The sequence below is a fragment of the Chiloscyllium plagiosum genome, unplaced genomic scaffold (assembly GCF_037043375.1).
Source record: "Chiloscyllium plagiosum isolate Xiang-an unplaced genomic scaffold, Cpla_swu_hap1 HiC_scaffold_38, whole genome shotgun sequence".
NCBI classification, from domain to species: domain Eukaryota; kingdom Metazoa; phylum Chordata; class Chondrichthyes; order Orectolobiformes; family Hemiscylliidae; genus Chiloscyllium; species Chiloscyllium plagiosum.
The window spans coordinates 73665393-73690179 of NW_028270176.1; the positions used below are offsets into that span (position 1 = coordinate 73665393).

The following is a 24787-nucleotide window of genomic DNA, read 5'->3' on the forward strand; positions in this document are numbered from 1 at the left end:
ATGGTCAGAGAGAAAAACAGAGGAAAAAAACATTCGCGTCAAACACAGCAGATGGTATTACGGGAAAGACAATGATTCAGATTAATATTTTAAAGTACCTGAGTAATGTAACAAATTGGAGGCGTGACATCAGGGCGAGACCCTCAGCAGAATGAGACTATGAAACTGGATGTGTTCGCACGTCAGAAACCAGGTTAGGTCACTGAGTACAGGGCTGATGGGTGAATGGGTTTCGGTGTGAACTGGGGGAAAGTCAGTAGAATTGATTTGCAGATATTGCATCTCACACTGGGTTATCATGTGATGCTGTAGATCACAGCAGCAGCCGCAGCAGAATTGCATTCATTCACAATCCATAGCTTTTACCCCAGGATAATCCATCACTCTACCATTATCATCAAGCCGAGTGATGGTTCAGTGCCGAGTTTGGGTGAACATGCCAGAGTCAGAACCATGTGCATCTAAACCTGATGACAATCCATTAAAGCTACCGCACTTGACTGGTTACATTACAAACAGCAGAACTACCATCTGGTGGAGAGCGGGAAATGATCCCAAGACAAACAGATAAGATCGAAACTCTGCAGTCAAGCCACATCCAGTCATCAATGTCGATGGATTAATAAACAACTTACAGGAGGAGAGGGCTCCACAAATATCCCCAGCTCTGTACATCAGTGTAAAAGACCAGGATGTAGTATCTGCACCATCCTCAGCCAGAAGTGTTGAGTCGATAATCCACCTCACCCTCCTCAAGATGCCCACAGAATCCCAGATGGCAGTCTTCAACCAATTCGATTCGCTGCACGTGACATGAAGAAACAGCTGAACACAGTAGATATGACAAAGGCAATGGGCCCTGACAGCATTCCTACAATGGGACTGAAGATTGTGCTGCACAACAAGCCGTGTCGCTGGGGAAGCAGTTTCATTCCAGCTCCAACTCTGACATCTGCCTGGCCACGTGGAAAGTTCCTCAACTATATCCAGTCCCATAACAAGTGAATGACTATAGTCTGACCATTTACCACGCCCTCAGTCCCGTCGCGATCGTCGCATTGGTGGGAGTTCTTTTTGACAGAGCTGTCAAGCAGCACAGAAATAATGTAGTCAGTGTGGTTTCCGATAGGTCCCCATGTGTAGATGGTGCTGTTGTGCAAATGTCACTGGATTACTGATCCAGACCAGGCGAATGCTCTGGCAGCTGGTGGAAATTGAAAACAATTAACAAAATATCTTAAAATCTGGTGCCAGTAATATTGACCTTGAATCTAATATCCATTGTAAACAGATGTACTTTCCCCAATGTACTTTCATGAAGTGAATCTCCCGTGCTTCCTGGTCTGGCCTACAAGTGTCTCCAGACACACAGACATGTGATAAACTCTGCAATGGTCTCTGAAACGGCCAAGCAAGACACTCAATTGTATCAAATTACTGTGAGTTCTTGAAGGATAAAACTAGACAGAACACCGGCAACGAGCTTTGGAGAAGGGAACGGGAAACACAGTCCTTTCAACCAGACAGATGCTACCTTCCTAATTTTTAAGAGCTTGTGACCACAATGACAGAGTTTTCCTGCACACTGCACAGAAACATCAGGAAGGGACAGGACATTAGACACTTTGAGCTTCCCCTGTTCTAGCTCATCGAGACAAGTTCACTTTTACCACCCTAGTTAATACATTCTTCAGGAACTCATCAATTCCTGTCTTATGCTGCTCAATAATTGACCGTCCAACCCATACAATCACATAAGCACTGATTCTGCACTGTCATAAATACAGCACGACCTACATTAGTCCCACTTTCCGATACGAGGCACATAGCCATGTATGCTATGGCACTTCAAGGGCATGACCACATATTTATTCACGGTTGTGAGGTTACCTGTGCCAACTGCCCTCTCAGGAAGTTCATTCCTGACCCCAACAGCCTCTGGATGAAAACCAATCCTCAAATCCTCACTAAACATCCAACCCTTCACTTTAAAATGACACTCCCTTCTTCTTCGCCCTTTGACTGAAAGGAACAGCTGCTGTCTATCCATCCTGTCCATGCCCCTAGTAATCTTCTCCTTCTGAAGCACGTCCCTCTCAGCCTTCGCTGCTTCAAAGTAAACAACTCGAGCTGATCTACTCCATCCAAGGGAGCATACTGGTGAATCTCCCCTGCAACCTCTCCAGTGCAATCACACACTTCTTGTAATATGGCTCCCAGAATTGTACATAGTATTCCATTTGGCCTAACCAAAGTTCCACATAGCTCTTATAATCTGTGTCTCCATGAATAAAGGCTATGTTTATGCTCGCTATGCTTTGTCAACTTGTGTATTAACCTGTTTAATCACATTCAGGGATATGTGGAGAAGCACCCTCTGAACTTCTTAGTGTGCTGCTATTCATTGCGTCCTTCCCTGTCTGGTTCCTTCTTCCAAAGTACACCACGACATATTTATCAGGGTTACATTCAATCAGTCATTGATCCACCCATTTGATCATTCCATCTGTATCTTCCTGTAATATAAGGCCTTCCTCCTCACTGCCAACCAACCAGCCAAACTTTGTGTCAAACGCAAAATGATTTATCACTCACCCCAACACCTCCATATTCATAGCTGCATCATTTATGAATACTACAAATAATAAGGTTAAAAATCACACAACACCAGGTTATAATCCAACAGTTTTATTCAGACGCACTAGCTTTCGCAGCGCTGCTTCTTCATCACGTGATTATGCTCTTTGAAAGTTCGTGCCTCCAAATAAACTGTTGGACTTTCATCTAGTGTTCTGCAATTTTTAAACTTTGCCCAAGCCAGTCCAGCACTGGCATCTCCGAATCACAAATAATATGGGACACAGCACTGATCCCTGTGGTACACAATTGGATACGAGTCTCCAGACAAACAAACAGACTTCTACCAGCAGACCTTCTGTCTCCTGCCACTAAGTTGATTCGGATGCAACTTGGCAAGTCACTAATGAGTACTACCTGTTACCTGGTTATTCTGTTCCACTTGATGTACCTGCAGAATATCTGGGGATTCTCCCTAATCTTGTCCTGCCAGCAGGTTTCCATGTCGCTGTGTTGGCCAGTCCCCTTCAAATGAAGAATTGCCTTCTTATTGCAGTCTGAAATGGTCTATCATTTACCTGCCATTATTTGCCTTAAATGTAGAGTAGACAACCAGAGAAAAATCCTCTTTATTTCCACCTTGTCATTTGTTTAGTGACTTTTCTAAATTTCACAATGATCACCTCTCATTCTTCGAAACTCTAAAGAACACAGGCCGAGTTTCCACATCAGGCAATCTCGCCATCTGAGGCGTTAATCTGGAGAATGTCCATTGCACATCCTCCGTGGTCAGTATATTCTTTCTCAGATTAGATCAATATTCTCTGTACAGTCTCATTAGCAAGCTGTGAAACTGCTTCAACATGACCTTCCAACTATGTTCTGCTTCTCTTAAATGAAGGCGAACCTGACTTTAACTTTCCACTTCTATATATTCCTCCAATTACCATTCACATTACTTTATTTAGGAATTCACTGCATGAGTTCTTATAAAAAGCCTTCTAAAAATCGAAATATGCCATTTCTATGTTGTAATAAACAAGTTCAAATCATTCTGAAGTTTTTCAAGTATGAAGACTCTGTCAGACTCAATTAGTGCAAACAAAGATAATATATATCTAATATCTGATCCTATATAATAGATTCCACCAGTTTCCCTACAGATGTCAAGTTAATTGGCCTGCAGTTCTCCACACTATGTTTTCTTCCCTTTGCAGATGCTTGAATCCCTTCTATTCATCTACAATGCTTGGAGCACATTGACGAACTTCCAGCCTCTGCAGGAAAATAAAACAGTCATCGACCCACAATTAATGCATCTATTGCTGATTTATTTCTAATATTTTTATACGAAGTACAACTGGCTTATCTGACGTAGCAATGCCCAATCCAGCTACAACACTAATATGCTAGCCTTCAGCTACTACCTTGTTATTGATATGAATTGACTTTATGTCTTTAGTTCCACAAGTTCCATGTGATCACTTGGTATTTCTCAGCGATTTTCTGGATCTTCCTCCGTGATGACAGATGCAAAGTAACTGGTTACTTTCTTGGCCATTTCCCTGTGCTCCACAATAACCTCTCCTCTCCCGATTATAAAATTCCACATTTGACCTCGCTTTTATTTTGTTTTCTTTGCAATTCAGATTGTAGATTTATGCAGTCTTTGTGTTCTTCTTTCACAGAATCATTAAAAGCCCACAGTGTGGAAAAGGCCCTTGGGCCAAACAGGTCCACCGCGCCTCTCCGAAGAGTAACCACTCAGACCCATCCCCCTCTGATTCTACACTTTGCGACATATGCACCTAATCTACGCATCCCTGAACACTTTTGGAAAATAAGCATTTCCAATTCAGCTGACCTGTAAATCTTTGGGCTGTGGGAGGAAACCGGAGCACCCGGAGGAAACTCACGCAGACACGGGGAGAATATGCAAACTCCACACAAACAAATTTCTGAGAATTCTCCGGTTTCCACAATGTCTAGAATTCTTCTGAACTCCCTTCCTATGATTAATATAATCTTTAATTTATTAAGATAACCTTCATTAAGTCACTTGCCCTTTCTTCGGTGATTCTACCTTAAAGAAACAGACATATTTTTCACACATTGCAGTATTTCTGTAGATATCCTGGTCCTGATCAGGTGTATCCAAGAACACAGCAAGAGGCGAGAGAAGATATTGCGAGGGCCCTGGCTGATCTTTGTGCATCATCGCTGTCCACCGGGGAGGTCCCAGAAGACTGGAGGGTAGTGAATATTGTGCCCTTGTTCAAGTCGCGTTTGTGAAGAAGAACCTGTGAACTATAGACCAGTTAGCTTAACAACTGTGACATGTAAGTTCCTTGAGAAGGTTCTGAAAGATAATATATACATGCATTTGAAAAGATACGGTTTCATAAGGAGCAGTCAGCACTGCTTTGTGCATAGGATATCATAGCTCTCAATTCTTTAGCGTTCTTTTGAGGAAGTGACCTGGAATGTTGATGAGAGTATGGTGGTAGACGTAGTCTATCCAAGTCTCAGAAAGGCCTTTGATAAGGTTCCACATGATAGGCTGCTCTGAAAGGTTCGATAGCATGGAATCCAGGGGGATCTGGCAAATTGGATACTCAATTTCCTTGATGGTAGAAAGCAGAGGCTAATACTGGAAGGATGCTTGTTGGACTTGACGCCTGTGATTAGTGGAGTGTCTCAGGGGTTGGTGCTGGGCCTATTACTGTTTGTTATCTATATCAATAATTTGGATGAGAATGTAGAATGGATGATTGGTAATTTGGCTGATGACAATAAAATAGGCAGTGCTGTGAACAGTGAGAAAGGTTATCAGAAATTGCAGCAGGACATTTTTTCAGCTGGGGAAGTGGGCCGAAAAATGGCAAATGGAGATTAATATTGATATGTGTGGGTTGTTGCATTATGGAAAGTCAAATCCAGGTCGGAGTTTCGTGGTGAATGTTAGACCCTGAAGGAGTGTAGTGCAACAGAGGGACCTTGGAGTTCATGTCCGTGGTTCTCTGAAAGTAGTTGCACGTAGACAGGGCAGTGAAAAAGGCTTTTGGCACACTGGCCTTCATCAGTCAGGGCACTGAGTATAGAGGTTGGCGAGTTATATTGCAGTTGGACAGGACGCTGGTGAGGCATGCACTTGGAGTATTGTGTTCGGTTGTGTTCACTTTGCCATAGGAAGGATGTGATTAATTTGGAAAGAGGACAGAAGAAATGTACACGGATGTTGCCAGTACTCAATGCGCTGAGTTGTAGGGAGAGTTTGGACCGACCAGAACATTTTCCTTTGACTGTAAGAAACTGATGGGGAAATCGTATAGAATTTATAAGATCATGAGATGCGTGGATAAGGTGAATGCACTCATTCTTTTTCCCAGTTTTGGGAATCAAGGACTAGCGGACATCAGGTTAGAGGTGAAATAATAAAAAGGATCCTGAACGGCAACTTTTTTACGCAGAGGTTGGTGCACATATGGAATTAGCTGACAGCTAATCTGGTTGAGGCATGTACATTAACAACACTCAAAAGGTTTTTAGATAAATACGTGGATAGGAAAGATTTAGAAAAATAAGGAGCAAGGACAGGGAAATGGAATTAGCAGGATGGACATTTTGGTCGGCACGGACGACTTTGGTCCAAAGGGCCTGTATTCATGCTGCAGGGCTCCATGATTCCATGACTCTAACAGCCATTGCGTGTCTACCACTTCATGCTCAAACATTCTATATTGTATACTGGTGCCGTGTAAAATACAACATATTAACGCCTCTAGTCCTCAGAGCAAGGTTAATAATGAGTCCTTCTGACCACACATAACCAAATCCAAAATAGCCTGCTCTCTCCTTTGAGTCACAACATACTCTTCAACCAACTTGTTATATGCTTATGCAATTTATTTTTCACAGCATTAGCAGTTACTTAGTTAATGTGGTTTTGATGTAATTTGAGATCATGCAGTAATACTGCAGCACACACAATATTTGCATCTCTAATTTCCAGAGCATATAATGCACAAAATTTGCACGAGAGCATTGGTTTAGATACATAATACAAAAATGTTTGCTTCTACTTCCTATTTGTAAGATCTACCCAAACTGATTCTGTGGAATCTGAGGGACAGGGTCTGTGGTGTTATTACTGATTGACTTGGACAAGACATTCGGGGAGGGTCACCTTGACGCTGACATGATCTGAAGAAACGACCAGGATCACAGGACAAGCATCAATATCCTCCCCACCTTGTCAGGATAGCTGTCACCGTACTCTCTCTGCTCCCTCACACTCACTACCTATTATAGCACCCACCCCCTAACAAGGCTCGCACTCTATCTCCAAATAAGGCTCACGCACTCACTGTCACGACTGAATTCAGCAGCTTCGCCCCCCTACCCATCACCCCGCGCGCTCTCTCTCCCTCCACTATACTCCCAACATTAATAACACTGCATGGATGCAACACTGTAGACTGACTCCCTCCGGACACCTCACCATTCCCCCTCCCCCTCTCCCTACACCAGCACTAACAGCAGGGCCACACACTCCAACCATCTCTCCAGCCCCCTTCTCCCATTCCAGGAGGAACGGACTGTAATAGAAGAGAAAGGGCCAGGTCCGATTGTGGACCACCCGATATGTGATCCCTCCTCCACCCCACCCCCCTCCCCCCGCCATGTAGGGAGGACCCTGGTATGAACCGGAGTGGACCGGGAGGTGTCGTACGGAGATTCCGTGACATCCATGTCCCTCCAACTGAGTAAAAAACAATGTTCAGTGAAGGGCAATTCGCACTTTAACAATTCTGTCTGTTTTCATAATTTTCTCCCTCCCAAAACAACAAATATCTCATTGCAGAGAGATACAGACACTAAAATATTCAGAGACATATGTAACCACGCCAATATACTGACACTCACAGTACATATATGGAGGTGGACCGGAGTGGCATACGGAGACATAGACAGTCGCACACAAATAGACAAAAGCACAAGTAAAACGCACAGGCTAACACACAGATAAACCGAGGTCAGCACAAAAATACACAAACGCACAGACACATGAACAAACACACACAAGTGCTCACACGGACCCACAGAGACACAGACACTAGTGCTTATAAAACAGAGATAGATAGGATTTTGTTGAGTAAGCATGTCAAGAGTTACAGAGAGTAGTCAGAAGAATGATTTTGAGAAATCTCAAAGCCAGTATTAAATGGCATTCAGAGTCGATGGGCCGAATGTCCTAATTCTGCGTTTTTAATGCTTGTGTGGTGTCATGCTATTAGTTATTCTCTTCCTGGGACAGGAGCAGAGAATGAGTTTAATACATATTTGATTGAAAAGGGTCAGTGGTACAATTGGAAAGTTTTAGAGGGCTGAATGGTTTATGTCTATGCCTATTTATTCTGTCTTTGTGTTTCAAAAGAGGTGGTGATTTCGTGTTAGGTTAACACAGTTTAATATAACAGGTCCCACACTGAAATAAGGTCACCCCTTTCACTTTAGTGTTGTATTATCTGTAGGATCCTCATCCTCAGGGAGCAGTGAAGACTCGGTTTTTGAAGATATTCAAGGCTGAGCTCGGCGGATCTTTGCTGGACAGGAGAGTCAATATTCATTGGGAACAGACAGGCGACGAATGGTCAATCACAAAGGGATGAGTCATGAGCATTCCGACTGGTGGCGCCGAATGGACAACTGCTGCCCCTACCCCATGTGTTGTTCCCTCAATCTACCCCTCGATGCTGTTACAGAGATACACTGCTGCCCCTACCCCAGGTGTCGTTCCCTCAAGCCACCCTTCGATGCGGATACAGAAATATACTGCTGGCCCTACCCAATGTGTTGTTCCCTCAATCCACCCTCGAAGCTGTTGCAGGATACACTGCTGCCACTACCGTATGTAGTGTGCCCTCCATCCACACTCGAAGCTATGACAAAGATCGGGTGCCACCTCATTCAGCCAGTCATTATCGCTACCATGAGACTTGGAGGAGACCATTCCGCATATTTAACGAGTTACAGAGGAAAATAGAACTAATCATTTTAGCTCATTGAGGATATTTTACTGCACAGGACGCCATGTAAACATCTGAGCTGTTACACAGGAAGCTGTTGCTAACAGGAAATAAAGATTAGCGATAAATGCTTATTTTCACATCACAAAGCTGGAACTGGTGGAGTGCCTCAGAGATCACTATGGGATCATCAACGATCAATATCTGGACCAAAGATCTGGAGGAAGGGACTGAATATATTAAGGCCCAATTAGCCTAAACACCAAGCTGGTCATCCAGTATGTCATCAAATGGAGGTCCTGTGTGATCAATGTGATATAGGCAAAGGGAGGTTAGTGAGCAAACCTTCACCAGATATAGCATAATGTGAGTTGTCTATTTTGGATAAAACAATGGTAAACAATTTAAGTGGAGAGAGATTGCAGAACTCTGTGATACAGATGGTATTCATGATCCTGGTACATGAATCATATGTAGTTAGTCTGCACTTGCTGTAAGTGATTTGGAAGCTAAGTGGAATGATTGTGTTTCTGGCAAAGGGTACCAGGTTTAATCAGGAATGTTTTACTGCATCTGTACCGGTAAAAGTGAGAAGTGCAGTTGCTGGAGATCAGAGTCGAACAGTGTGAGGCTGGAAAAGCACAGCCAATCAGGCAGCGTCCGAGGAGCAGGAAAATTGGCGTCATGGGTATAAGTCCTTCATCAGGAATATGCCAGAAACATCGAGTCTCCTGTTCGTTGGGTGTGCCTGACCTGTTGTGGTTTTCCATAATCACATTTTTCGAGTGGACATCTGTACAGGGCGTTGCTAAGACCACATTATGTGCGGTTTTGATCGCTTAACCTAAAAAACGTTTTAGAAGCTTATCAACAATGTTTTGTTCACACTTTCTTGGAATGAAGGCCTTTTGTTTTAAAACATTATCAGTTTTGGACTTAGATGAGAATCCTTTAGGAGCATGCACGATTTTGAGAAAAATCAGCTGGATGCACATTTTCTCTTCTCAGGGAGACAAAAACTACGCAATAAATTTTAAGAATAAAATGTATTGATTTTAGCACAGATATTATGAAAACATCAAACGATTTTTAAAAAAAATTAAGTGTATGCATACCAAAATATCATCAAATTATAAAGCAGGATTTTTCTCTTTTGTTATTGAAAGGCACTGTGTCTAACAACAGCAATGAAGCACTTGCATATCATCCATTATGATCCATTCCAGAGAATGTTCACGACGAGCGGACACGGTCCAGTTTGGTGTTCAGTTGACATGATTGCATGTTTCAACACAGAGCGGGAGAACAATGCTCCCTGCCTGAGAAGCAGCAACCGATTGATCCCTCTGTCTTCTTTTGTTCCACCTGACAACAGTAAATCTCTGACTCACCTCTACCTGATGTGACATGGATTATTCCTGATGAGAGATTCATTGGAATCTCTCTACCGTCTGAAGCAAAAGGAATTCAGCTAAATCCAACTATTCTGGGGAGAAATCACATCACAAGTAGCTTGTCTGAGCAGAATGGGCGGCACGGCGGCTCAGTGGTTAGCGCCGCTACCTCCCAGCACCAGGGTCCTAGTTTTGATTCCAGCCTCGGGCGACTGTCTGTGTGGAGTTTTCATATTTTCCCCGTGTCTGCTTGGGTTTCCTCCAGGTGTTCTGGTTTCATCCCACAGGTCCAAAAATGTGCAGGACAGGTGAATTAGCCATGTTAAATTGCCCATATTGTTCGGTGCATTTTAGCCAGAGGGAAATGGGACTGGGTGGGTTGATCTTGGGAGGGTCGATATGGATTGTTGGGCTGAAGGGCCTGTTTCCACACTGTAGGGAATCTAATCTAATCACTTCAGAGGACCGAATAACATTTGGGACAGTCTATCGTTTATCCATTTGTAATGAGTTCAACTATTATGAAACTCTGGAAAGCTTTCATTTTTCTGTTTTGTCTTAAGATATGTGTGTGTGTGTGTGTGTGTGTGTGTGTGTGTGTGTGTGTGTGTGTGTGTGTGTGTGTGTGTGTGTGTGTGTGTGTGTGTGTGTGTGTGTGTGTGTGTGTGTGTGTGTGTGTGTGTGTGTGTGTGTGTGTGTGTGTGTGTGTGTGTGTGTTTCACATTACTCTTGAAGATGAGCCAGGCTGACATTTATATCACTATACTTTGCCATATCACTAAACTTTGAAATGTGTTGTAAATAGTGGAGCAGTGTCACTGCAAAAGGAAACACTGACCCTGCAACATTGATTGGAGCACGAATGACAAATTCTAAAAGGGCTGTTCAAGTGGGAGTTCCCTTCCTCAGAAGTTTGTGGTGCCTGGATGTTTACATTTATTCAAAGTTGTGTCTGTTAAATATTTGATAGACAAGTGAATGTAGGAAAATACTGCACGTGCAGAAGAAGTACTGCTGAGACCACAATCAGATCAGGTACGATCTTAGTGCGTGGCAGAGCAAAGACAAAGTGCCGAATAGCCCTCTCCTACTCCTCAGTCCGATGCTCCTATATTCCAATCAGCCCCTCACAGCTCCTGCACAGTTGCAGACAGAGGCCAATTGCTCGAAATACCTGGTCCACAGTAATACAGGATCTCCTTCTGTCCCTCACAATTGTCACACAGAGTTTGGCATGGGTTGAAAAATGTTAAATCAAAACCCAGGCTGATCTCAAAAGACGCCTCTGGTCTATTAATAGAGTGTCTCCTCTCTGCAACCTGTGCTTCATTTGTTGGTCATGGTGCAGACCCAGATTCATTGTGAATACAGTCCCCATACCTCACCCTGAGATGACTCATGAAATGCTTTGCTCTCTCTAACTGCAACATCCAATAACGGAATGTTCAGGAAAATTACAACCATTAACTTCCTAATTACAGAATATGAGAGCATAAGGAACAGGAACGGATGGTAATTCGGATGGTCAGGCCTGTCGTGCCATTGTATAATATTATCAACTTGTTATCAACTCTGCTTTATTTCCCAATTCTTCACATCCCTCAATTCTATGGCAGGTCAAAAACCCACCTAGCTCCTCTGTAAATACTTTCAGTGCTATAGCTCCACGAACTCTCTTGACCAGATAATATCTGACATTCAGTATCCTCTGTGAGAAAGTTACGCTCCCCAACCATACACAATAACCTATTTGTATGTTCAAAAGAGGTGAACACAGCAGCTCATGTAAGAGTGACAGACCCTGATATCAAGGCAGGGGTTGACTCAGGATGGTATCAAGAAACGTTGACTAAATTAAATTTAATAGGAATCAGCCACAATCTCTCCACTGGAGGTCAGCCATCGCACAGAGGAAGATGCTCATGGTTGGTGGACATCAATCCTTTCCGTCCCGGGACATCCCTACAGGAGATCCTCAGGGTATCTTCCTCCACACAATCATCTTCAGCTGCGTCATAAATGTCCTTCCCCATCATTACATCAGAAATGGGGATGATCACTGAAGATCACACAATGTTCAGAACATTTACCCCCCTCAGCTCCTGAAGCAGTCTATGTCCATGTGCAGCAAGAACCGGACAGCATTCCAGTTCGTGCTGTTAAAATATGGTAACATTTGTGTAGCAGCAGAGCCAGACATTGCACATTTCCATAGTTAAAAGGGGAGCTCATTCAGCATCTCAACCTGGTCACATATGAATATGAACTAGCATTCAGCCCATCAAATCTATTGAACAGGAAGAGTGGCAATACGTTCAATATTCCTGTCTGTTACATAGGAAGAGGAGGGGTCTGGTCAGCACATCGAACTGTTAAATAAGAACAGGTGGAGCCCAAACAGTCTCCAGAAACTTTTCCACGGGACCAGGAAGAGGCCATTCAGCCTCGCAAAGGCTTATACAAGAACAGGAGGATGTCACTGATGCTCCAACATGACAAATCACAGGAGTAGATCATGATGTTCATCGTGGCTCCTTTGTCTGTGGAACAATTGCTACTTTAACGTGATTTGCTGGCATTGAGGAGGGAAGCGAGATATTTTCTGTCAAGTCTCAAGGAGACATCTTCCATCTCCGAAAAGGCAGACCCGGGTTCTCCGTGGGGGCCAGAAGCTGGTGGGAATAGTTAACTGTTTTAGATTGAAGGTATTGTAGCTGATATTAGGATTGTGAATAAAATGACGTTCAGTGCAGGATCACACACCAAATACACTGCATTAATATGTGGAGTTTTTATTCAATGTCTGGATTTTCTGCTCTCCCATTGATATGGGGAGTGGGGGGTGGTTGGGGGGAATGTTCTCAGAGTTAATAAAAGTATCTAGAATTTCGTAAAGTTAGTTAAAAAAGAGGTCGTGGGATCCATCACCCTATCAGTATCTATTTAGAACAATATGTGTGATTGTCCATCCCCCTGAAGTTCCAATACAATCCCATCTTATTCTCTCACAGTGCGACAGATTAATCTTCACTCACTCCTCATGGTACCATCATCCCAGGGAATGGTTTGGTGCAATTCCTTTGAACTCTCTCTGTGGTAAGAAGATCATTCCTTATAGAGGAGAGAAAATTTATAGACGATACCCCAAATACTGCCTCAACAAATCTTTCAGGGATGATCACATTAATTACTTTCCCTCACTTCGCCGTTTCCACTTCTTTCTAAAGGCGTAAAAAGCATCATTCTCTATATATTGCCACTGATGCGTAATTTACATCTTCCTTATTCTGTATGCCAGTGTCAATAAAACCAGCACCAGGGGTGCCTATCGAGATGGACATCACTCTCGGGGACAGACTCAATGAGATGGAAAACACCTAAAATAAGGAATAGTCGCCTACCTGATGGAAATGAGCAGTAGCAATATGGGAAACAGGAAGTAGGAGGGAGTTATCTTTACATTTCTTCTTCTTCACGAGGCATATGAAGCCCTGGTCAGACCAGCATGGTATCCCTATCATGAACTGAGTGGCTGGTTCAGCTGCTCCACTGGTCAGAAAAACGTAAACCACATTGCTGTGGGTTTGCAGTTACACGGAGACATGACCAAGGAAGGATAGCCCATTGCCTTCTCGAAAGGACATGACGTAAGCAGATGGGCTTCTGTATATTACAAATAATGATGGTTTCTTTTAAATTCCATCAACTTGCTTCATGAGACATCAACAGATTATTATCTGTACCTCTACATGAAGAGTCAATGACTTGAGCACCACGCACTACCTTCCTGTCTGACAGATTCTGTGGAGAGAACAAGTTAAACATCTCAAGTACAATTCTCTTGTCATGGACATGTGGTTTGAAGGGACTTGAAAGAGATGAATCCAGATTTCATAGTGGCACAAATAAAGAAGTTTATTCAGAAGTTGCACTGAGGCTGACGATTAGACTGGGACATCATAATTGTGGTACTGGGCAGGATTGGTGAGTCGGAAGAATATGGAAATGTAGATCTGTGCAGGGCTAGAAGGATTACGGAGATTGAGAACACTCTGGTTCCTTCTCGCATATCAGTGAGCTATTTATAAATAGTAATTTGCTTTGTAGAATTTATCAGGAAAGGAATTTTTGACTGGAAGTGAAGACACTGCCTTCCCCTTTTCCAAAATTTACCTAACATGAGCAGAAACACAGTTCAGCCCGGTTTAATAGACAAAGAGAATGACTTACTAGGAACACCAACTATATCAGTACCTGTGATCCTATCTTCTCCATCTCAAATTGCAGAATAAATTCAATCATATTATGATTACTGCTTCCTTCGTGTTCCTTCACTTTAAGTTCTCTTAAATAGTCTGCCTCACTGCACAACACTAAACCCAGTATTGCCTGTTCGTGAGTGGGCTCCACCACAAGCTGCTCCAAAAAGCCCTATCGAAGATACACCACAAATTATATTTCTTGCGAACCACTACCAACCTGATTTTCCCAGTCCCCCCGTAGATTGAAATCTCCCATGACTACTGTACTTTGCCTTTTGTATGCATCTTTTCTATCTCCTGGTGTATATTGTGCCGCAGCTCCTGACTAATTTTTGGAATCCTGAACATAACGCCGTCTATGTTTCTTTATTCAACCTTTGGGGATACTTAATTCTACCCACACTGATTTTGTGCCATCTGACCCTACTTTATGTCATACAGTCAGAAAGTTGTACAGTCAGAGAGATGTACAGCATGGAAGCAGATCCTTCAGTCCAACTCGTCCATAACGACCAGGTTACCCAACCTAATCTAGTCCCATTTGCCAGCACTTGGCCTATATCCTTCGTACCCCTCCTATTTACAAACCCATCCAGATTCCTTTTAAATATTGTAATGGGACCAGGTCCACCACTTCCTCCCACAGTTTTTTCCATACACACACCACCATGTGCATGAAAAAACTTCCTCTCTTGGTCCCTTTTAAATCTTTCCCTTCTCAACCTAAAGCTATGCCCTCTAGTTCTCCCCCACCCCAGGGAAAATACTTTGTTTATTTATCCCATGCATGCCCCTTGTGATTTTCTAAACAGCTATAAGGTCACCTCTCAGCCTCTGACGCTCCAGGGCAAACGGTCCCAGCCTATTCAACTTCTCCCTGTAACTCAAATAGTCCAATCCTTGTAAATCTTTTCTGAATACTTTCAAGTTTCATAACATTCTTCCGATAGCAAGGAGACCCGGATTCTTATGATTGATTTTTCTTTCAATCTTACTCCCCCCACCAACCTATCTTTTAGTAGGATGCATACCCTTGAATATTGTCAATCCTGATTCCCTTTCAGCACGTCTCTGCCAATTTCAATCTGCGCTACAAGCTCATTTACCTGATTTCTTATGCGGTATGCATTCAGCTTTAACACTCTCAGTCCTGTATTAACCGTGCCTCCTCTCAATTTCATTTGTCTGTCCAGTGTGCTTGAAGTTTGATTGTTTACACTCTGTCTATTTGTGCATGTGCTGGAGATTTTAATAAACTCTCCTGCGTTCTCCACTCTTACCTCCTCTTTGAATTCGAGTTTTCTATTTTCCCCTATAACTGAAGCCCCAGCCAAACCTAAACATTTGTTGAAAGATCTGACCGAAGCCCTAGTTATGTGATTTGTTAGGACTCTGGTACCATCATTGTTCAGATGAAGACCATACCATCAGAACAGGCTCCTTCTTCCCCAGTAATATAATATGCTTATGCATCACAAAATACAGGGTCAAAATGACTTGTCGTACATTCAAAAATATGGAAAGTACAAACAGATATGATTGTTAAAATACACTCGTGACCTTGAGCTATATAAATTGAAATGTGAATTACAAAACCATGGAAGTGCTGTCCAAACTTTATCAATCATTCTTCGTCCCACAGCTGAGATGTAGATTTCCCCTTTGTCAGTGATCCCCTTCACTGAGATTTTCTGGTCCAGTCCCACACACAGTATTTCGGGGGCTTATCAGTTGTTGCTGCTGTTCGCCCAGTCTATTGAAGTTAATCCACCTTCTCCCTGGAACCAAGCAATTGGTCTATTGGATTCCGTTTAACTGTCAGCAACCTAGCTCTGTGATGTTATTGGAGATAAAGGATCTGGGATGACAGCCAATATTAGCACAGTGCTCACAGGGTATGGCACCAGACAAAGGCCTTCAGTCCAGGGTCATATCAAAATAAAATTTCCATATTCTGTGTACTTTCCTCATGGTGTCTCCTGATCTAACCAGCTTTGCTCTCTTCTAACACCCGTTTCTCCCACACAGTTCACGCTTCCTATCCACGCTGTTGATCTTCCTTCACATTCTTTCTTTCTGTTTCATTCTCTTTCTCGCTGTCTTTCTCTCTCTCTTTCTGTATCTCCAATAACTCTGTCTGCTTTTGGGTAGTGCGGTTGGAGAGCGTGTGGATGTAGGATGGCCTAAATTGCCTCAGTCTGTGCCATATTAATTTTGAAGGTCTCTGACCCACAATAAAGACTTTCAGTGCCTGGAGAAACAAGCTGGTCCTGCGAAGGACAGAGTACACAATCATCCATTATCTCTTCCTGTTTTCTGACATGCAGTGTCCTGTAAATATCTGATCAAACAAAATAGACTGACATTCGCGCAGTTGGGAGGACATTCACCAGACGATAGTGAAATCAGGATTTAATAAACAGTTCCAACATGCAAAATGTGGATTTGCCTGATAGCAGCTCCTCCTAATTAACAGCCCCTCGCTTCTGCCTGATGTGGATTTGCCTTCCACCAATTTATTAACTTCCACAAGGTCCTGACTTATTCCATGATCGTAGCTATCTCAAACCTGAGGGCATTGTGATCACTGTTTCCAAAATGATCTTCTACTGAATGGTCAATCACCTGGACAGACTCATTTTCTAATACGAGGTCCAGTATGGCCCCTCCTGTGGTTGGACAAGCCCCATCCGCTGCAAGTAACTTTATTGGATGCAGTTAAGAAATTCTAACTCGTCTAAGCCTCTTTCTCTAAGGGATTCCCAGTCAATATTGGGGATGTTAAAGTCACGCACTGTGGCAACTCTGTTTTTAATACCCGTTTCCATAATCGGCCGACATATTTGTTCCTCAATCTCTCGGTGGCTGTTGGAGGGACTACAGTACAATCCTAACACATGCATCCATCATATGAGCTCTCCTCATGTTGCCTCAGTAGATGAGCCCTAAGTGCAGATGTAACAATCTCCCTGATTAGTAATGCAACTCCTCCGCCTCTTTTAGCTACCCATTTATCTCATCTAAAACAACAAAACCCTGGAAAGTTGAGCAGCCAGTCTTGTCTCTTTCTCAACCAAGTTCCTATAATGTTTTCAACATCGTAGTCTCATCGTAGTCCCATTCAGGCTCTAAATTCATCTGTTTACCCATAATAATACTTGCACTGAAATAAATACACTTCAGACAAACACATCACACACTGACCTGATATTTGGTTTGAGATTCCCTGAAGTATTTTCTACTGCTATTTTCCGGTGACAGGAGGTTACAAAAGACTATCAGTAAAGCAGAAAATATTGTAGACAGACAATTCCAGTATCCTCCTTTGTCACTTCAGTCTGTACATTGCATTACACATGGTCCGATTTCGATAGAGTGCTGGATAATTATTTCACTTTCAACGACTGTCTCCAGCCACTCACTGCATATTCAGCAAGTATTTCTGTACCCACTGGATTGATTGCTCTCTTGTCCCTCTCTCACGAAATCTCTTTAATATTTACATTGGAGTTATGTGTACTCATCCAATCTCGAGGTCCCTACAAACCAGATTCCTCGCATTAAACTAATAACCCTTACGCCTGCCAGTCCCATTGTGTTCAGTGCCCTCTGCGTCTTTGCTATTGATCTTAGATGCACTGGTTTTAGTCTCCAATTCCTCCTCAGTCACTGTACTGTGGAACTACTGCTCTGCTTCCCACTCCCCAGTGCCACACTATTTTAAACCCTCCTGAGTGACAATAGCAAACCTGCCTGCCAGGAGATTGCCGCCAGTACAGATCCATTCCGTACTTCTTGTGTCGGTCCTACCGACAAGGGAATCCCAATGATCCACATATCGGCGATTGCTGCTAGTTTAGGTCCACCCCGCTCTCCTTGGGTATATCCTACCGAGTCGGGAATCCCCATGATCAACATATCAGAAGTGCTACCAGCTCTTTGGCCGTGTATTTAACTGTTCTACCATCCTATTCCTAATCTCACTCGCAAGTGACATATTCTAGCGTCTCCAAAATTCAGCACAACTCCAGCAAGGCCTTTTCTTTAAAGTGGATTGACGAGATAATAAAAAAACGTAAGTGTGACTTCATTAACCAGGAAGGTGGAGCCCACTGACTCAGTCCAATGGCCAGAGGATCTGATATCTATCACCTCCACCAAACCTGTTACAAGGTAGACATATGGACCATTTATTTGCAGACTGACGAGGATAAACATAAGACTACAAAATGTCAGAGCAGATGGATGTCATTCAGCCTGTTTACTCTGCTTTGCTTTAAAATTGGAGTTTTGATGTTCAGTTCCTTTCAATGGCAAGTTTCTTTACCCAGCATCCCCAGCGGGTGAGAAAGTGCCCAGTGTCGTTGTGTGCACAGTCCTGCGAAGGGAGTATCCAGTGCCAGGCAATGGGGTGTGGGGATTCCCAGGGGTGGCAAAGGAAAGGCTGCATGCAGCGACGATGGACTGAGGGACTGAAAGAGATGGAATGAGTCTCCAGGGACACTGCACTCAGACAAATGGCTGGGCAAGATGCCTAAATAGTCAGGGGAATCCGCGAACCACGGCTGTTTTTACAAAAAGCTGTCACATTTGCATCATTTCTCCTTCAAATAAAAGAAAAAATACTGTAGATTGTAGAAATCCGAAGCCAATACAGAGACATACTGTGGAGAGAGGAAACATCTAATGCTCCCAGTGCTGACACGGGAAGAATATACAAAGTCCACACAGACAGTTTGCAGAGATTGGAATTGAACCCAAATCACTGTGAGGCAGCATTGCTGTGTCACTGTGATGCCCAGTTATGGATAATTGGGGATAGTACAGTTAGAGGCATAGATAATATTCTCTGTGACCAGGATTGACAGTCCTGAAGGTTTTGCTACCTACCTGGTACTTGAATTTGGGATATGTCATCTGGGGTGCAGACGAAGTTGGAGTGGAAGGGGAATGAGTCAGTGGCCAGAGTCTGTAAGGGTAAAACGGCTGGACAAGAAAATGACAATGATAAGAGGGACGGTAAGTACAGAACTGCACTGTTATATCGGAATGCAAGTAGTAGAAGGAATAACGTAAATAAGCTTGTGACTCATATACAAATTGGCAGGGATGACGTGGAGGGCATCACAGTGACGCCATTGCAAGAGGATCAGGATTGGGAGCTGAATATTCAAGGGTATTCATCCTGTCGAAATGATAGAAGGTGGGTAGAGACACAGATTTGTCTCATTAGTAAGAAATCTAATTTAATAAATTAGAAGAAATGAACTAAGATCAGGTGGTGTAGAAACTGTGTCGGTAGAATTGGGGAATCAAAAAGGTGATAATATGCAGTTGGGGTTATGTACAGGCCGCCAAACTGTAGTCAGGAGCTGGGGTGCAAGATACACCAGGAGATAGAAAGATCTGTAGGAAAGGCAACGTTACAGTGATAACATGAGATTTCATTATGCAGGGGGAATGGGAATTCGGTTTGATCGTGGTTTGCAGGAAAAGGAATTTGTGGAATGTCTATGAGATGACGTTTTGTAGCAACTTGTGCAGGAAGACTAGATGAGGGGAGCTTTGGAAAAAGGAAATCATAGGAGGCAGTGATCATAATAAGATTGAATTTACTCCGCAATTTCAGATGGAGAAGTTAGAATCAGAGGTAATGGTATTACAGCTGACTAAAGGCAATTACAGAGGCATGAGAGAGGAGCTGGATAGAATTAACTGGGATACAGGCCCAGAAGGAAGGACCGTGGAACAGCAATGACAGGAGATTTTTGGAGTAATTCAGGATGCACCAGAGATTTATCTTGAGGAAAAAGCGACATGTTAGAGAGAGGATGAGGCAACTATAGCTGACTAGGGAAGTCAGGGACAGCATAGAAGCAAATGAGAACACATATAATGTGGCGAGTGGCTGTGGGAAACCAGAGGATTGGGAAGCTTACAAAGACAAAACGGAGAGCAAACAAAATAAAATAAGGAGGGAGATTATTAAATATGGGGGTAAGCTAGCCACTAATATAAAGGAATTCTGTAAGAGCTTCTTTCAATATATAAAGTACAAAAGAGAGGCAAAAGTAGAGATTGGACTGCTGGAAAATGATAATGGAGAGGTAGTAGTGGTGAACAAGAATAGGCTGAGGAACTGAAAAGTTTGATCACGGAAGAAGATACGAGTAATACCTTAACATTCAATATAGTGAGGGGTCGGAGCTGAGTACGCTGGCCACCACCATGGAGAGCGTGCTAGAAAAAACTGAATGACCAGCAGGTGGTTAATTATCCTGGACCGGATGGACTACATCCCAGAGATATAAGGAAGATAGCTGAAGATGATGTGGGGGGATAGTGGTGATCTTTCAGGAATCACTACAGTAAGGAACAATCCCAGAGCACAGGACACCCACTAACGTGACACCCCATTGTAACAAGGGAGTGAGGAAAAAGACAAAAAATATCCACAATTAATGGCGTAACTTCAGTCGTGGGTATGCTCCCGGAATCCATTGTGAAGGATGAGATTTCTGAATAATTGGAAGTGTTTGGTGAAATGGGACAAAATCACTTTATCAAGGGAAGGTCATGCCTGACAAATCTGTTGGAATTATTTGAAGAGTAAATGAGCAGGCTTGACCAAGCACAGCCAATGGATGTTATCCACCTGGATCTCAAGAAGGCCTTTGACAAGGTGTCACACAGGAGATGGCTGAGTATGATAAGGGTCCGTGGTGTTAGTGGTAAGGCAGTGGCATGTAATGGAAGCTTGTCTGTCTGGCAGAAAGCAGAGAGTGGGGATAAAATAGTCATTCTCAGGATGGCAGTCGGTGACAAGTGTTGTTCTACAAGGCTCAGTGTTGGAATCGTATCTTTTCAATTGTTATGTTAACAATCTAGGTGATGGAACTGAGTGTATCCTGGCTAAGTTTGCAGATGATACTAAATCGGCAGATGGACTGGTCGTATTGAGGAGGCAGAGAGGCTGAAGAAGGAGATCGGCAGATGCATTCCAACGTTGGAAAGTGTGTGGTCATGCACTTTGGTATGAAGAATAGAGGCATGGTCTATTTTTTAAATGAGGAGAAAATTCAGAAATCTGAAGTGCAAAGGGACTTGGGAGTTCTAGTGCAGGGTTCTCCCAAAGTAAGCTTGCAGGTTGAGGCAGTAGCCAGGAGGGAAATTGCCGTTATTACTGAAGACATTTGTTAAGAGAGCAATTGAATACAAAACAGGTTGTAGAAGTCTCTGGTCAGACCACATTTGGAGTATTGTGCTAAATTTTGAACCCCATATCTCAGGAAGGATGTAGTGGCCCAGGAGCTTGTGCAGAATATTTTCACGAGAATGGTCATAGGAATGAAAAGATTATTGTATGATGAGTGTTTGTGGGCTCTGGGTCTATCCTCGGTAAAGTTTAGAAGGATGAGACGGAATGTAATGGGAGCACAGATTCCTGAATTACCTGGACAGAGTTGATGTTGGTAAGGTGCTTCCATTGGACATGAGCTCGAGGGCAGATGTTAGGGTGATAAGGAGAAATGTATTTACCAGAGGATGTCGAATCTTTAAAATTTATTGCCACAGAAGCAGTGGGAGCCAGGTCTTTAAGTATATTTGAGACTGCTTTAGATAGGTTCTTGATTATCCAGGGGAAGAAGAATTACGAGGAGAAGGCCGGAGAACTGTTTTGAGAAACCTATCAGCGATTATTGAATGATGGGCAGACTCCACAGATGAACTGCCCTAATTTCTGCTCCTTTGTCTTATAGACTTCTCTGAGAAGATGGATTCATGTTCTTCATGAATGTCAGAAGCTGTTGGGAATAGTTAACTGTTTTAGAATGAAGGCTGTTCTCAGGGTGGTGGATACTATAGCATTCAGTGCAGGATCATACACCAACTGCACTATATTAATGTGGTGATAGTTTATTCAAAACCTGGATCTCTCTGTCTCTCCTAATCACCGTGGGGAGTGGAGGTTAGGGTGTGTGGGTGTAATGTCCTCAGAGGCACTTAAACTATCCAGAATCATGCATCCTGAGTGAAACAGCAGACATGGAATTTATCACCTTCTCATTATCTGTTTAGAATATAAGGAGTCCCTCCCCCCTCAGTGTTGAATGCAATCACCTCTTATTCTCTGAAAGCACTCCAAATCAAACTTTACTCACTCCTTATGATGCCATTATCCCAGGGATTAATCTGGTGGAACTCCTCTTCACTCTCTCTGTGGTAAGGAGATCACTCCATATAAAGGAAAGAAAATCTGTTCACAATACCCCAAATACTGCCTCAACAACACTCTCAGGTTTGATCGCAATAAATCCTTTCCCTCACTAAGCTGGCTCCATTTCCTTCATGTGATAAAGGAAACCATTCATTTACAATCCATTGCCACTGATGTGGAATGTAAAACATCCTTACATCTGTAGGTCAGCATCAATAAAGCCAGCACTTGAGGTGCCTGTCGAGATGGACATCACACTCGGGGAGAGAGTCAATGACAAAGAATGCACCTAAAACAGTGAATGGCCACTTAATTGAATGAAAATCAGCTGTTGGATTAGGGAAATAGGCAAAGGAAGGGAGCTGCCTTCACTTTTATTCTTCCCTCACGGGATGTGTGCAGCCCTGGTCAGGCCAGCATGTCATACCGATCTTGAACTGAGTGGCTGGTTCAGCTGTTCCACAGGACAGTAAATAGTAAAACAAACTGCTGTAAATTTGCAGTTAAATAGAGACCTGACCAGGGAAGAATGACCCACTGCCTTCTCTAATGGGCATCAGGCAAGCCGATATGAACAGATTATTATTCTGTGCATCTAGATTACGAGCCAATGGCGTGACCACCATACACTATCCTCCGATCTTTCAGATTCTGTACAGAGAACAAGTTAGTCATCTCAAGTTCAATTATTTTGCAATGGACACGTGGTAAGAAGGAACTTGAAACATGTGTTCAGAATTAACAAAGGCGCAAACAATGGTATATTCAGGAGTTGCACTGCGGCTGAGGAGGAGACTGGGACGTCTTAATGTTTGTTCTGGACAGGATTGGCATGTGGGGAGGATATGGAGATGTAAACTTTGCAGGAGAAAATGGATCAAGAAGGTTGAGAACAGTGTGTTCCATCCCCGCAAATTGGGGAGGTATCTGTAAATAATAATTTGCTCGTTATTATTTCCAAGGAATGGAATATTTGATTGGAACTGAAAAAGTTGACTTGCACCTTTCCAAAATTTACATATCATCAGTATCAATGCAGTTCGATCGACAGACTGAGTGACTTACCAGGAACACCAACTATAGCAAGAATAGGATAGTAACCAACTTGAATAGCCAGCAGAACATCTTCAATCCGATATGCTAATGACATCCAAGGCTGGGAAAGCCAGTAAAGACCATAGGATAAACTTCTGCCCATTGTTGGAACATTGCAGTCTAATGTTCTCACAGACTGATCTCTCCTGCACCTCTCTTTGGAGCTGCTGATCCCTTTTACTGGTGTGGGTGATACTCCCGCTCATACTATGGGATAAAACCCTGAAAGCATTCCCTTATTGATAGAAGAGAGAAACTCTCTAGGGACGCTTAGGATCCATGGAGACTGACATAATTACACTCGCTGAACAAATAACTCCAGTTAACCGATTAGCCTTCAATGCTGTTTTATTAAAGTTCAAAATAACTTTGAATGTTTATGCATTCTGGGTGTGATATGTGAAAGTGACTGAAGGAAGGAATGTTGAAGATGGCAGATTGATTGTGTGTAATCTTTCAGTCTTGAAACTTTATTGCTGGAACAGCACAGCAGGTCAGGCAGCATCCAGGGAACAGGAGATTCGACGTTTCGGGCACAGGCCCTTCTTCCGGAAGAAGGGCCTGTGCCCGAAACGTCGAATCTCCTGTTCCCTGGATGCTGCCTGACCTGCTGTGCTGTTCCAGCAATAAAGTTTCAACTTTGATCTCCAGCATCTGCAGACCTCACTTTCTCCTCTAATCTTTCAGTCTGCCTTGGATATAGAAGTAATGCCAGAGGTTTAACGGAACATAAACATGTTTCTCTGCTCATAAATAGAGAAATAAATCCTGAAACTACAGATCAGTCATTGTAATATCTGTAAAACATTGAGACAACATCTTTCGTCCATGATCTAATGGCAAAGTGTACCTAACAAAACGAAGGTTATAACAAACAAATGGCATGGATATGTTAACAGAGAACTGTACGTGACAAACACAATTCAGATTGTTATTCCAGAATGAGACAGGGCAGGTGTGGGTCATGTCGTTGATCGTATCCATGTTAACGAACTGTGATGAAGTGACATTTAATGGACTTCAATTACATTGTGATTATGACATTGGGGAAAGAGAGAAGACGGAGAGGACTGGTTGACATGGTTATTTAGACTGGGTGGAGGGACAGTGATGTTCTCCAGTCGCCAGTATTGAAACGTTACTCTTTATAACTCATATGAAGAACAGATTCCAGGATACATTTACAATGGGGAATTAGCAGAGACAATATTA

General features: G+C 43.0%; 1 protein-coding gene across 1 annotated transcript in view; it reads right to left on the reverse strand.

The window, feature by feature from the left end:
• The window catches only part of LOC148139631 (putative G protein-coupled receptor 139), a 75146-nt gene extending 51468 nt beyond the window's left edge, over window positions 1-23678 (reverse strand). Inside the window, exon 1 of the mRNA XM_087980960.1 lies at window positions 23546-23678. Within this exon, the coding sequence (XP_087837086.1) occupies window positions 23546-23678 (133 nt within the window). The remainder of the gene's footprint in view (window positions 1-23545) is intronic.
• Between the last annotated feature and the right edge of the window lie 1109 nt (window positions 23679-24787).